This window comes from Phyllostomus discolor, chromosome 2 (assembly GCF_004126475.2).
Source record: "Phyllostomus discolor isolate MPI-MPIP mPhyDis1 chromosome 2, mPhyDis1.pri.v3, whole genome shotgun sequence".
Lineage (NCBI taxonomy): Eukaryota > Metazoa > Chordata > Mammalia > Chiroptera > Phyllostomidae > Phyllostomus > Phyllostomus discolor.
The window spans coordinates 46,702,182-46,716,919 of record NC_040904.2 but is presented as its reverse complement, the minus strand read 5'-3'; the positions used below and the strand labels follow the sequence as shown (position 1 = coordinate 46,716,919).

At 41.7% G+C, this 14,738-nt stretch overlaps 1 protein-coding gene across 6 annotated transcripts in view; it reads right to left on the bottom strand.

Moving 5' to 3' along the window:
- The window catches only part of ST6GAL1 (ST6 beta-galactoside alpha-2,6-sialyltransferase 1), a 120,632-nt gene that overhangs the window by 15,932 nt on the left and 89,962 nt on the right, over positions 1 to 14,738 (bottom strand). For 4 of the 6 annotated variants that reach the window (XM_036017823.1, XM_036017822.1, XM_036017824.1 and 1 more), the window contains 2 exons: positions 13,699 to 14,353; positions 4,813 to 4,910 (listed from right to left, as the gene is read on the bottom strand). In XM_036017823.1, the coding sequence (XP_035873716.1) occupies positions 4,813 to 4,910; positions 13,699 to 14,353 (753 nt within the window). Of the gene's footprint in view, positions 1 to 4,812; positions 4,911 to 13,698; positions 14,356 to 14,738 lie in introns of all 6 variants that reach the window. The other 2 variants (XM_036017826.1, XM_036017827.1) reach the window with 2 other exon arrangements.

The following is a 14,738-nucleotide window of genomic DNA, read 5'->3' as shown; positions in this document are numbered from 1 at the left end:
TTTACAGTGTAACATCTGTGTGAGGAGGGTAAGGGGGTCAAACAGTACATGATAATGGAGGTAGACTGATCTTTGGCTGGTGAGCACACACGAACTGTGAGCCTCAGTGCTCTCGTTTATGATGGTTGATAACCACACCTCCATGGTTGTCATGAAGGTAAGACATGCATGGCCCTTAGACTGTAGAAGTGTTTAGTAAGCAGCAACAGCTATGATCTCAGGATAAGCCCCATAACTGATCTGAGAATGTCTGGTTCAAGTCCAATCAGCACACACTAGGCATAGGCTCTAGGTTTCTCTCTCCAACCTGTAAAAAGCTTCCAAAAAAGCCACTGGGCCTTCTTGGCCCACTGTCTCTTCCCTCAAGTCCACTGGCCACAACAGGGACTCAGCCGAGTCTCAAGAAACTTTCTTACACTTAAGTCAGAATTGAATTTATTTAAAGACACATTTAGCTGCATATGGTTTTCCTGTTGACTCTCCTAACATCACGTGACACATACATGCTTGAACAGGTCTGCTGAAACTTCACAGTATGAGACCAATCTCTATAAAAAGCTACCTTCTCAATAACAACACCACCTTTTTGTTTTCCGTTGCCTTGTCTCAGCCCAGATGCACAAAATGCTCTCCCTTGCCATGCAAGAGAGGTGGGGTGCTGAACAGACTCAGGCCCAGCCCGCATCAGAGCACAGCTGCCGTCAGAGGAACCTCTCCACGTGGGAAGAGAATGAGCCGCTCGCTGGCAGAATTTACCAAAGCAACAGCTATTCCATCAGTGACTTCTGGGTGCCAGCTGCTTTCTGTGTGCAATGGTGGGACTCACTTTGCTCATTCACAGAAACAGACACAGAATAACTGGGGTAACCCATGAGACAAAAGATAGAGAAGCTAGACAAGGAGAAAGGGCAATGATAGAAAGCTGTCGGTCACAGATCAGTATCACAAGAAGCACTGTCATGGAGCTGCCTGTGACAAGTGTTAAAGAAACGGCCCACAGGTGTAGTGCCACTAAGAAAGGAGAGGAAGGAGTGGGCATGTCTGAGGAGGACTGGGAAAGGCTTTCTTGAGAGTGGACAGTGTGGGCACCCTCCCCTCAGCCCTGGCAGAGGGAACACAACACTCTGGCAGTTCAGGGAAAGTGTTGCACTCGTGGCAAAACTATGCATTGTCTACAGCACACCCTTTCTCTCGATCAGCTTCTGATTCTATGGGAGCTGTTTCACAACTCTGCAAATTGCAGCCAGCTATAGACAGGCTTATTCGATCTTGCCCAGTAGTTTCACTGACGGCCCCCTCTTCCTTCCCACCTAACAGAAAAAAAGTTTCATTCCTTTATTCAGAATTTGTGCTGCTTTGACTTTCCTCTGCACTGGTTAGGACATTTGCCTGGTTCTCTCATATGAATACAATAGATTGCTTAACCCATGTTCATTGTTATATTTACATGACATTATATTTTTCCTAAAAATTATTCTTTAACAGATGTCCTGTCTCCCTTCTGTCGGGCACCTTCCAAATGGCCCCAAGCCAGCTGACTTTCCCTGCTGAAATGCAAGAGGCCCCTTACCTGGGATTGGAAGGCACAGTGATTTCCCAAAAGACACAGGCAAGCTTCATCACCCTTTACAGAGTACTTGCTGCTGCGTACCAGCCTCTGAGTGAAATGCTCTGTGCTTGGTAACCTGATCCGATCCTACAAAGACCCTGCATGGTAACCATTCTTATTCCCCTTTACAAACAAGGGAACTGAGGCTCAGAAAGATGAAGCAACTTGCTCCAGTCACTCACAAAGGAAGTGGGAAAAGAGGAATGTGATCAAAGTCTGTCTCTGAATTCCCAGGCAACCTTACCTCATCTTTAAATAAAGTTCCAGAATCTTTGTAGGATGGAGATTTAGTTCCTCACTAAACACCATGAGATGCCCAAGATCAGAGAAAACCCCCAGCGCTCCTCTGCACTGCCTCTCTTTATTGCTGCTGCCTGCTCATCATACCACCCCTGACTGAACAGAGCTTGACCTCTCTCGGAGTTCATGCTCTCCAACCTCAGTGTGGCCAGCATGGCCTGGAAACCCTACTCCATTCTACTGATTTACTCCTTCCTCCACTCTCCCCAAAGGCGATTTCAAACCTTCTTGGCTTAAATCTCCCCTACTAAAACCTCTCTCCCCCTCAGCCTCCCTCCAACAGGGCCTTGCACCCCACTTTGCGGAGACAACAGAAGCCTTTCCAGGCTTCCACTACAAACTGCCCCAGCTATCCTTCTACCCCTCCCATCCTTCTTCCTTCAACTCCATCCTGCTGGGGTTAATCCTGGGCAGGGCTTTTGACCAAGCCCCTCCACCCCTTCACTTACTTATCTCCTCTTTTTAATATATATATATTCAGTTTCTCCTCACTGAGTCAATGTTTTTATTGTGGTAAAATACACATAAAATGTGCCATTGTCACCATTTTTAAGTATATGGTTCAGTGGCATCAAGTACAGTCACATCGTTGTACAGCCAGCACCACCATCCATTTCTGACCTTTTCACCTTCCCACACTGAAACTCTGTGCCCATTAAACAATAATCGGTCCCTCCCCACAAGGCCTACTTTCTGTCTCTATGCATTGGCCACTCTAGGTACCTTACAGAAGTGGGACCATACAGTATTTGCCCTCTGTGGCTGCCTTCCCATTGACTGTTAAACATACTCAATTATCTCCAACCTAAAAAAATAAAAATGACAAAATCTGGCCCTGGGTCCCTTAACTCTCTAGAATGATTGCCCATTTTCTCTTCTGCCCTTCAGAGCCAGACTTCTTTTATTTTTTAAGTAACTTTTATTTATTTATTTTATTTAATTATATTGTATTTTTTCCAGTACCATTTAGTTCCCTTATACACCTTCTTCTCTGCAATCACCACACAGTTGCCTATGTCCATGAGTCCTTTTTCCTTTTTGCTCAATCTCTCCATTCCCTAACCTCCCCCAACCCACTAGCTGTCATCTGCTCTCCATCTATGAGTCTGTCCCCATTTTCCTTGTGAGTTCAGTTTGTTCATTAGATTCCATGTATGAGTGGAATCATGTTATTTGTCTTTCTCTGACTGGCTTATTTCACTTAGCATAATGTTCTCCAGGTCCACCCATACCGTAGCCAGACTTCTTTAAAGACCCATCCACAATTTTCTTCTCCACTCACTCCTGCTACTCAGTCCACCAAACACTCCCAGCTGGCTTTTGGCTGGCTTCAGTACTCTCCCAAAGAGCGGTTGCTAAGGCCATCAGCAGCCTCTATTTTGCTAAAGAGAGAACAATGTTTTTCAATCTCCATGTCAACTGGTCTCTCAGCAGCATCTGACAGTGCTATTTTCATTCCCTGAGGAGGACTGGTCCTCACCCTTCTCTAGATTCTCTCTCATGCTCTCATTCAGTCCCGCCGCCTCATTGCCACATAGACATAGATGATTCATAAACTTTCATATCCCATCTAGACCTTTCCATGGAACTCCAGTCCCATTTATACAACTTCCTACTTGCCACCTCTTCACAGATATCTAAAAGGCACCTCCAATCTACCATGACTAGAATCATATTTTTGTCTCTACCCCACTTTTTGACCCTAGCCCCCATAACCCCAAACATCTTCAATGCTTCCAATCTCAGGGACTTCTAGCCAGCCAGTTACACAAACCAGAAACCTATTATACCTGTGGCTGGTCTTCCTTCACCTCCCACATCCAATCCAACACTAATGCCTGTTGACTGGACATACCAAATAGCTCCCAAATCCAGTCTTTTCTCAAATTCACCTTCATTAATACTCTGGTGCAACTAGCATTTCTAGTTGGGGGTCCTCCCAGAGCCTCCAAACTGTGTATCTCCACTCACTGTAAGACTTCTGAACAGATAGAAGCCAGGCATGTTTACAAAATGCAAGCCCAACAACATGGATGGATATTGAGAATATCATACTAAGCAAAATATCAGACGCGAAAAGTCAAGAGCCTATGATCTGATTTCAGTCATATATGGGATATAACACTGAAAGCAACAAACAACCAGACAAGACAAACAAACAAAACTCATAGATACAGACTAAACAGTATGGATGGTTATCAGAGGTAAGGGGAGTAAAAAAGGTAAAGGGGATCAAAAATATGGTGATGGAAGATTTAACTTTGGGTGTTGAACACACAATGATGCAACATGCAGATGATATATTATAGATTGTGTACTGAAACATATATAATTTTATTAACCAGTGTCACCCCGATAAATTTAATAGAATTAAAAATACTCAAATGCAGCCCCATGGCTTGGCACCTTCTTTGACCTCATCTCTCGCCTCACACCCACCTCCTACCCCACATACACCCATCTCTTTCTAGGTCCTTGTGCCCCTTGCACCTGGTCCACCTATGCTGTTGCTTCTTCTTGAAAAGCTCTTAACCTTCCCTTTTTGTCTTCTCCTTCTCCTCCTACACAGCTAAGTATCACCTCCTCACTTTTCCTGACTTCCTTGATTATGAAAAATTTCCTTCTTATGGGTTCTGGTAGCACCTTGACCCTCCCCTTTATAGCATTCTATTGCAACTTAAAATGTCTTCATATGACTATTTGATTGTATCTGTTAGCAACATGAGAACAAGGCCAAGTCTGTTTTGTTCACCACTGTATCCTCCACATCCATCTCAGGGTCTGCACTCGTAAATATTTGAGTAGCTAACATTTACTGACATATGTGCCAGGTTCTTAGTGCTTTGCATAGATTTTTTCACTTATCCCTAAAAACAACTCCATCTGCACAGAAGAAATTTTACCTGAGAGTTCATCAGGCGAATGGTGGTTTTTGTGCCCACATCCTGTTGAAAGTTGGCTGTAGGTGCCCCATTAAACCTCAGGACTGCATCATGATCATCTGCAAACCACAAGGAAACAAGAGATAATGAGTACCAGCAATACATAAAAAGAGAGAAGTTGTGAAGGGATAGAGGGGAGGAGGTAGGGGAGGGGCAAGAGAATGTTACCTTATAACCTTTATTCTATCATGGTCTACAGGAAGAAATTATCATATTTGTATGGTGTAATTGGATAAGTTCATAGACAGAGATGACCACCTGTTTCCCTGGCCACTGCAAGGGCTCAAGAGGTCCATATCATGGCATTCCTGAAATCCTTTCAAGAATACCAGTATGCAGAGGTATGGTGGGATCATGATTCCAATTATCAATGGAGCAAAACCAAATACTCTCTTGGTATAACCAAGGGGTCCTACTTCTATCACTGTCAGAAAAGTGAGGATACTACCATAGGGTTGGTCTAACCTATGAGTGCAAAGTACTCCATAGCACTTTTAAAAGCTTGCAGTGCTTGGCAAATGAGAGGGATTCACTATGGCAACCAAGACCACCCTTCAGGGGATCTACTTAGGAATCTGAAGCCCAGGTACTGTCACAAACCTGGTAGTGGCAGAGATAAGACAGAAGGTCATAGAGCTAAACTAAACCTCATATTTTCTATTTAAAAAGCCCTTTGTCTGAAACAATGTTCTAAATCCAGCCAAAATCAAACAGACTATCTTACAAAATCTACTCACTCCCTGGCTCCAGTCCATGCAGCTGTTTAAGCAGAGTTTGGAAGACCTGGAGATGTTTACTGTATTGACCAATTCAATGGGGGAAAGAACTGATGACTTTTAAGATCCATCCCAACCCCAGCCTCTGTGTTGCTATAAGAGTTCATCCCACCCTTACTTGATCAAGAAAGTTTTGGTTCACCACTGAAATCCACACAGAGTTGGAGCTCAGCCCAATCCTCTATGGTTTTATGTTTGCATGTGGGTTTATTTTGGATGGTTCTTCGCAAACAAAGGTAGCATCAGGAGGAAGGGGGTGGGGTGGGTATTTGGCTCACAGCAAGATGATCTAAAAGAAGAATACTCACAGAATTAAGGAATCAACGCCTCCTTTATTTCAATTCTAACATATATACAAAACCTCAGGAATCTAGACATCTCTTTCACAAGAACAACCCTATGCTCAATCTTTGGACAAAATCTTATAAAAAACATGTACATAGTCCATACTATCGGTTTACAGGGCAGGCACACTGAAATTCAAATAGAAGAGGAGGTACATCTTTACGAAACTCAGATTGCAATATGTTTTGTCAGAGTCAGCCGTGGTTTCACAAGTGACCAGTAGCAATCACACTAGAAATGCAGATCATCGGAAATTTCACTTAGTCAACTGTCCTGTTTCACAGGTGAATAAATGATTTATCTGAGGGTCTAATAGGAAAGAAAGACAAGATCAAAGGGAGTACTAATCTAGAGTTGAATAAAAAGACTATTTAGAAAGTTGTAAATAGAGTTTAAGAAAATCAGCAAAGAATGGAGTGACACCAGTGTTAGTGACAGCAAAAGGCCATTACAACCCCTGCAGCTAAGGTGGCAGCAGAAGCAGGCCACCTGTTGGGACATGTGGCCTTTAGAAGAATACAGCTACTACTAATGCCTGCCAGCAAGAAAGGAATCAATACCCTAACCCCTCTCTCCTTCCTGCTGACTTCTGGGCTCTGAAGGGGAAAGGCAGACAGCAAGGGCTGTTTGAAAAGGGCTGAGGCTGTCAGTCAAGGGAAAGAAGCAGCCTGTGGTTACTATGCCAGGAGAGACCCTGGGGACAGGCAGCCCCACCTCACTCACCTTCTTCTTCTCAGCTTCATACCAGTGACTCTATTGTCCAGTTCCCAGTAAACACCAGAAGAGCAAGGAAGCTCACAACACCAACTTTCAATTTCCCAGGACACAGAGTTGGATAGAAAAAGAGAGAGTGGATTTAGAAAGGCAAAAGGAGAATCCCCAGCACAGGAGGCTGAGAATAGGGTCTCAGCATCCACCATAGCAAAGGAGTATTTTTTATTCATCCAACAAATACTAATTAAGCACCTACTCTACCAGGCACAGTTCTAGGTGCTGCAGACAATGGATGTGGGCAAGAAGGACAAGGTCCTTGGCCATGGAGATCTAGTAATAGTGCAAGGAGAGAAACAGTAAAGAAGCACAACAACCTATACTCAGGATAATTACTCATCGTAATTAATACTATGACACAAATAACCTGAGCTGCGTAGCCAAAACCCTGCAGAATCTCCATTAGATAGGGCAGCGATTTTCAACTGGTGTGCTACAAGAATGTTTAAAACATGCAATACCTGTCTATTTCAGGGGCATGGACCTCTTTTCCCTTAGATTGTCAAATAAAAAAATTACAGCAGTCAACACAACAGCAGTCTTCCACTGTGAATGAATCAAAATTGAACCTATTTTTTTTGTCAGATCAGCAAAAGATATATTTTTTGGTGTGTTGTAGAATTCTAGTCATTGGTTTACATGTGCCATGAGATGAAAAAGGTTGACAATTGCTGAGATAGGATGATGATTCAGGGAATGCCTCCGAGCTGGCACCCAAAGGGTGGCCAGGACAGAAAGGTCCCAGGAAAGCACGTTCCAACCAGAGGACCCGAGAGTGTCCAGTCCCAAAGAGGGCAAGGACTGGGCTACAGACAAGTGAGTGAGGGGAAAAAGAGTAAAAGATGCAGTTAAAGAGGCTGGCAGGAACCAGGCTGCGCAGGCTGTGGAGGCCAGGTAGAAAGTTTGGATTTGATTCTAAGAGGAAAAAAGTCAATCATAGATGACAACTTCAAAACAGGCTACTAAACTGGGCAATATGAAAAGGGAACAGGATCCTTGTTTGCCAAGCTTCCCTTTGCTACTGAAGGCTTAAGAGCTTTAAAACTCAAACAGGACTCCAAGAAATCGCTAAGAGAAATCCATAGCTACTGGATGCCAGCAAACAAGGCTTGCAGCGGGGGAAGCTATAGAAAACAGATGCCACCACTTCTCTTTAACTTGGCATTAGAGAGCAGAAAAAGATGCACATTAGAAAGGGAAAATCCACCATTATATATGCACAGGACATAACCGTATGCCTAGAAGATTTAACAGAATCAGCTCCTTAGAAAATTCACAAGTACATCAAAACTCACTGCCTCCAGACATAGGAACTATAAATAGCTGGAAATTATGATGAAAGAAATTTTATCAGTTTGGATCAAACATTTTTATATTTTCAAATTAGCTTAATGAATCATCTAACCATTTGTGGAAGACTACATTCTGACTCTGGTTAGGGAAACTACACATATAGGTCAGGGCTGGCAAACTAGGGCCCGCAGGCCAAATCTGACATGTTTCCTGGTTCTGTAAAGTGTTACCGAAACACGCAGCTAGGCCCACTCATTTACTACTGCCTATGCCTGCTTCTGTACTACAGTGGAGAAATGAGTAATTGTGAAGGATACTATATGGTTTCAAACCCAAAAATACTTACTCTGGCCCTTTACAGAAAAAGTGTACTGAGCCCCGACATAAATAACCATGCTCTCTGAGCTTCTCAATCAAAGGGTGTCTTCTCCATCCTCGCTCTGCCAAAGAACCCCATCTGCCCAAACCCCATGCCCTTTGCCTTCCATCACATGCTGCCCTCCTGGTTTTCCTACAGCCCCTCTCACCAGCCTTTCTGATCTTTTTTGCCCAGCCTGTTCTTTCTCTGTCCTTTAAATGTAAGCTATTTTCTAGGTTTTCTCATCGGCCCTCCTTCCTGGACTACAACTATCACCTCAATACAAATGACTCCTAAATCTGATCTCCCACCCTGATCCTTCTCCAAAAGCAAATATCCAACTGCATAGACATCTGCCCAGGGAAATCCGCACACACTTTAGACTCAGCACACCCAAGAAAGAACCTGTCCTCTCCAGAAGTATGCGTCCCTGAAATATGTTATAGCCAGCTCCCAGGAGAAACTCTGACTTCTGCCTCTCAATCAAGGTCACCCCTAGTTATACACCAAGTTCTATGTCTTCTACCTCATAATGCCTCTCAAATCAAACCTGCTCTTTCCACTACCACTACCACTGCTCACACAGGCCTGGCCCACCTCACCTGGTTGTGGCAATAGTCCCTAATAAGGGAAAGATGATATAGCAGTCCCCACAGAGAAGGGGACTCAGAGAAGTGACAAATCTCTGCAACCACACAGAAGCCTTCTAGGTATCTCTATACTCAACCAACCAATGAAACCCAAAGTCCTTATTGTGACATCCAATGTTCACTAAGAGCTGAGCCCTGGCCACCTTCCTGGCCTCAGTTCTCAGCACTTTATAGTCTGTAAGAACCCACATCCCAGCCAAACAGGATTATCTGCGATGCCCAAGTATATTCTGCACTTTTTCCCATGCAGCCTTTGCTTCTCTTGCGTTTGCCTCAACGTGAATGCTATCTTCCTTTCCTCTAGGAGAGCAAGTAAGCAAGAATATCAAGGGATTTTTCTTAACCTGACAAGGGATATGACATACCAACAATTATTATAAAGCTATGATCACTATGAGGCACAAAAGCAAAAGGGCCATGAGGGCCTTTGAGTCAATAACTTGCTTTCATGTCTTGATCTGTTATTAACCAGTTGTGTAACCTCTTTATGCCTCAATACTTAGCTCATCAGTAAAATAGGAACAATAATCATACCTACCTCCCAAGATTGCTTGGAAGATGAAAAGAGAAAGCAAGGCATGTTAGGTACACAGCAGGTACACAGTAAGCATCACTCCTATTGGTTATAACATTTAAGAAATATGCTATTGTTTGAAATGGAAATTCATACAAATCTAAGATACTTTACATGTATACCCATAAAAATAATTGAAAATGACTGAGCCCTGCCCCCACATCAGCTGGTTTGTGGCACTGCTGGAGACACAGCATGTTATTACAATCTTCTGGTAAACAGTTTTGCAATGGACAAAAAAAAAAGCCATAAAGCTGTTTTAATTTGGTCTTCTCATCTCATTTCTGAGGATATTTCCCCTTGGGAGGGAAGGAGTGGTCACTTATATTATCTGCCCCAAAACTGTGCCAGCCGTACTGTTTGTAAGAGCAAATCATTTGAAACCATCTGATATGTTCAACAGCTGAGAATAGGCTAGACAAACCCCAGTTACAGTGGGAAGGTGATGGGCCTGGCATGCCACCTGGTATTCACAGGCCTTCAACAAAGGGCCTTTCCCTTCCTTTCAGTCTTTGTATTCTGTGTTCCTGTTTAGTATTGTTGATGAATCCATGAATGAATAAAAGAATAAATGAATGAATTCCTTACTTAAACTAGAGGCCCAGAGCATATACTCTATAAAATGCAGAACATTTAAAGACTAACATGCAATAGTTTTATGTCTCAGAATCAAAGTTTTTCCATGGAAATACATATTTAATATTATAGCTACGGTCTACAGAAAAAAAAAGATTATTTTAATTAAAGTTTTATTACGTCGCTCCAAACTTTTACAGAGTGCACACACAAAAAAGTATAGTTCCAATTCATGAAGGTCTCAGACTGCCTAAACTTCAACAGAATCTCAGCCGGGCAGATGTTGATAATTTGACATGAAGAAGAGAATCTGCTAATACCTGGAATGTTCCAAACATCACCATGATAGAGCAAAAATGGAAAAGAAAGAAAGTAATTGAGTTCTATTATGGGTGAACAAAAACGAGCCACATGTAGTTTCTAGAAAATGCAGTCCAAAATAAACCGAAAAGGCAAAAGTAGAGTTGGGGTTGGTTATCTTGGCAGCTTTTATTAGTAAGTGCTGCCTATTTGGGGAGGTACAAAATGTTACCTCATCACTTCTTTTTGCTCTAGAGAATTCAATTTGAGTCTACTTTTCTTCTTTTGAGAGCCTGTGCTTGGTTTGAGACCACTTTTCCTGGCAGTCATATGCAAGAAATAAAAAAGGAGAACATGACCCCACCTGCCCCAGTACCTTCCAGGGCCTGACAGAGAGCAATGCTTCCTGTGCTTTGTTTTCTTTAGCCTGATTCATTTCACAATAATGAAAAACACATTCTTTCAAAATAAGGGAACTATAGAGTCTTCAGCAAACCTGTAACCCTGTGTTGTACACAACAAGGATGGATAGACCTTCTATCTTTATTAACTATGAAAGATTTCAAGAAAATCAAATAATAATCTGATATAATCTGACCAGAGAGTTTTAACCTTTGGGGGCTCACATACTCCTCTAAAAATCAACTAAAAGCTATGAACTTTCTAGAAAAATGGACAGATCTACTCACACACATATACACATACTATACATATCCAATCCACAGATATTTTGCACACAATCTTAGGGATTCATGAGCCTGCCTGAAGGTAGTCCACAGCACTCAAACTGAGAATACTTGCCACTGTTTGCAGGTGACATGAACTATATAAAGAGAACCCTAAAGATTCCACTAAAAAACTACTGAAACTGATAAATGAATTGAGTAAAGCAGTAGGATACAAAATGATATTCAGAAACTGGTTGCATTTTTATACACCAATAATGGCTATCAGAAAGAGATATTAAGAAAACAATTCCATTCACATTTGCATAAAAAATTACTTGGGAATAAATTTAACCAAGTAGGTAAAAGACTTGTACTCGAAAAATTGTAAGACATTGAAAAAAAAATTGAAGAAGATACAAATAAATGTAAGTAGATACTATGCTCATGAATAGGAAGAATTAACATCATTAAAAGGTTCCATACTGCCCAAAGCAATCTATAGATTCAATGGAATCTCTATCAAAATACCAATGGTATTTTTCATAGAACTAGAACAAATAACTCTAAAATTTATATGGAACCATAAAAGACCTCAAATAGCCACAGCAATCTTGAGAAAGAAGAACATAGTTGGAGGTATCATGCTACCTGATATCATACCATACTTCAGGGCTATCCATAGTAATCAAAATGGCTGGTACTGGCCTCAAATCAGACACATAGATCAAAGGAACAGAATAGAGAGCCCAGAAATAAAGCCATGCCTATATGGTTGATTAATCTATTACAAAGGAAGCAAGAATATATAACGGGGTAAAGACAGTCTATTAAATAAATCATGTTGGGAAAAATGGACAAACAGATGCAAAAAAATAAAACTAGGCCACCTTCTTACACCGTATACAAGAATAAACTCAAAATGATTTAAAGACCTAAATGTAAGAACTGAAACCATAAAACTCCTTAAAAAAAAGGCAATAAACTCTCTCACATTGCTTAGTATTATCTCTGATACTTCTCCTCAGGCAAGCTAAACAAAAGATAATATAAACAAATGGGTCTACATCAAACTAAAAAGTTTTTGCATAGCAAAAGAAATCATCAAATAAAACACAAAAGCAACCTACTGATTAATAGAGGATATTTGTAAATGACACATCCAATAAGGGGTTAATATATGAGGAACTCATACAACTTAACACCCAAAACAAACAAACAAAAAAAACCCAATTAGAAAATGAGCAGAGACATTTCTGCCCATTTCTCCTAAATAATAGACATTTCTCAAAAAAAAAAAAACCCAAAACCCCAAAACATACAGGTGGCCAATAGACATATGAAAATATATTCAAGGTCAATAACCATCAAAGAAATGCAAATTTCTGAATGGCCATCATCAATAAAGCAACAAACAGTAAGTGTTGGCTAAGATGTGGAGAAAAGGGAACCGTCATGCACCCTTGGTGAGACTGCAAATTGGTATAGCTACTTGGGATACTAGTATAGAGGATTCTTAAAAAACTAAAAATAGAACTACCTTATGACCCAGCAATTCCAATTCTGGCTATTCTCTCAAGAAATTCAAAACATTAATTTGAAAAGATATATGCACAGCTATGTTCATTGCAGCATTTTTTACAATAGCCAGGATATGGAAGCAGCCTAAGTGCCCATCATTAGATAATTGAATAAAAAGTGGTACACATATATAATGGAATATTATTCAGCCATTAACAAAATGAAATCCTACCATTTATGACAACATGGATGGACCTGGAAGGTATTATGCTAGGTGAAATAAGTAAGACAGAGATAAACAAATACCATATTGTTTCAGTTATATGTGTAATCTAAAGAATAAAATAAATGAACAGACAAAACAGAAACAGCCCCATAAATTTAGAAAACAAAGTGAGGGTTTCCAGATGGAATGGGGGTTGGGAAACTGGGTGAAAAAGGTGAAGGGATTAAGAAGTACAAATTGTTCATTATAAAATCGTCATGGGGTAGTTAACTAAACATAAGGAACAGAGTCAATAATGTTGTAATAGCAATGTATGGTGCCACGTGGGTACTAGGAAAAAACAATAATTCCTTCCCTAATTCATTCTTCTCAAACAGAAAAGCTTAAAATTATCCAGGTAGTTGAGACCAAAAGAGACAACCTGCATGCAAATTTTAGAACCTGAAGTTAAGGCAGGGATCTATTTTTTCAATTATTTTTAAACGTCAACTATAGTGTTTTACTTCTTTGTATCAGTCAAACTCTTTTCACACATTTCAGCAGAACACTAATGTTTAAAATGGACAAAAAGAAATCTATTCTAACTGATGCAGATGCTGGGAGACCGGGTCCCCATCCTTTTAGCTGGCCCTCAGGCAGCTCCGGCTCATGGGCAATGGAAAACACTGACCTGGGCCTGCTCCGCTAGTCCACGAAGACTTACCAGTCTCCAGTCTCGTCTGTACGCCCAGGTACTCCAAATGAGGTGACAATTTCATGTTCAGATAACAATCTTAACACCACAGAACCCACCTATTTCTTTGCCCAGTTGGGAGGACTTCAGAGATCCCGCTGATGAGACAACAGCACACCTGCCCCATGGCCCAGCCTTGGTCCTAAAGCTCTCTTTGGGCAGGTAACCCTCCCATTCAGAGGTATTGAAGGGAAAATCTGTGGCCTCTACCATGGATACGTTCACTTTGTCCCGAAGGTGGCAGCGCAGGGCCTCTGCACTGAACTTGACACCAGGCCCTGGCCCCTTGTAGGACACATTGTACTTGTTCATGCTCAGGTAATTCCTCCAGATCTTCCGCAGCCTGGGGATAATGTTTTTGGAAGAACTGTCTTTGTTCCACACCTGGAAGAAGGGATCTAGCTTGGTCTTGGCCAGGCCCTTGGGACTGCCGAGGGTTTGGCTTCCCTTGTGGGGATCCTGGGATTTGCTTGAAGGTGCAGACTGGGAACCAGACCCCATGGCAAGTTTCTCCAGACTCATTGCCTGTAATTCCTTGGTTTGCAATTTAACAGAATTATAGTAATTCCCTTTCTTCTTCTCCTTCCACATACAGAAGACTGCAAACAGGAGAAAGGCCAGCACACAGCAGCTGACTTTTTTCTTCAAGGTGGTGTGAATCATAATGAAAGACGCATTCAAGGGAGCAACTCTGTTCTGAGCAGGAAAACAAGCCTAAAAAAAGTAAGACAAGGCAAAAAAAATGATGTAAAGAAAATCTACAAGTGTAACTGGCAAGAGGCAGGGTGATGGGCTGAGCAATGACAGATTTAGAGTCACAGGATTCGAATTGCACCAGGCCTGGGTTTCAAATGTAGAGAACAGTCCTCAGAGGCCCCTTCCCTGTCCATGTTCTCCATGATTCCTTCTTACATCCTGAGTCTTAGTGTCCACTTGGCTTGGTCTAGCTCCCCAACTGCACTCTGAGCTTCCTGAGATCAAGAACCACATTTCATTTGGTTCCTAGGGCCTTACACTCTCTGTTAAATCAAGGCATGCATGCTTAAAAAAACTAGAAGAAAAGAAAGAGCAAGCTAACTGATCTACATCACAAGATCCC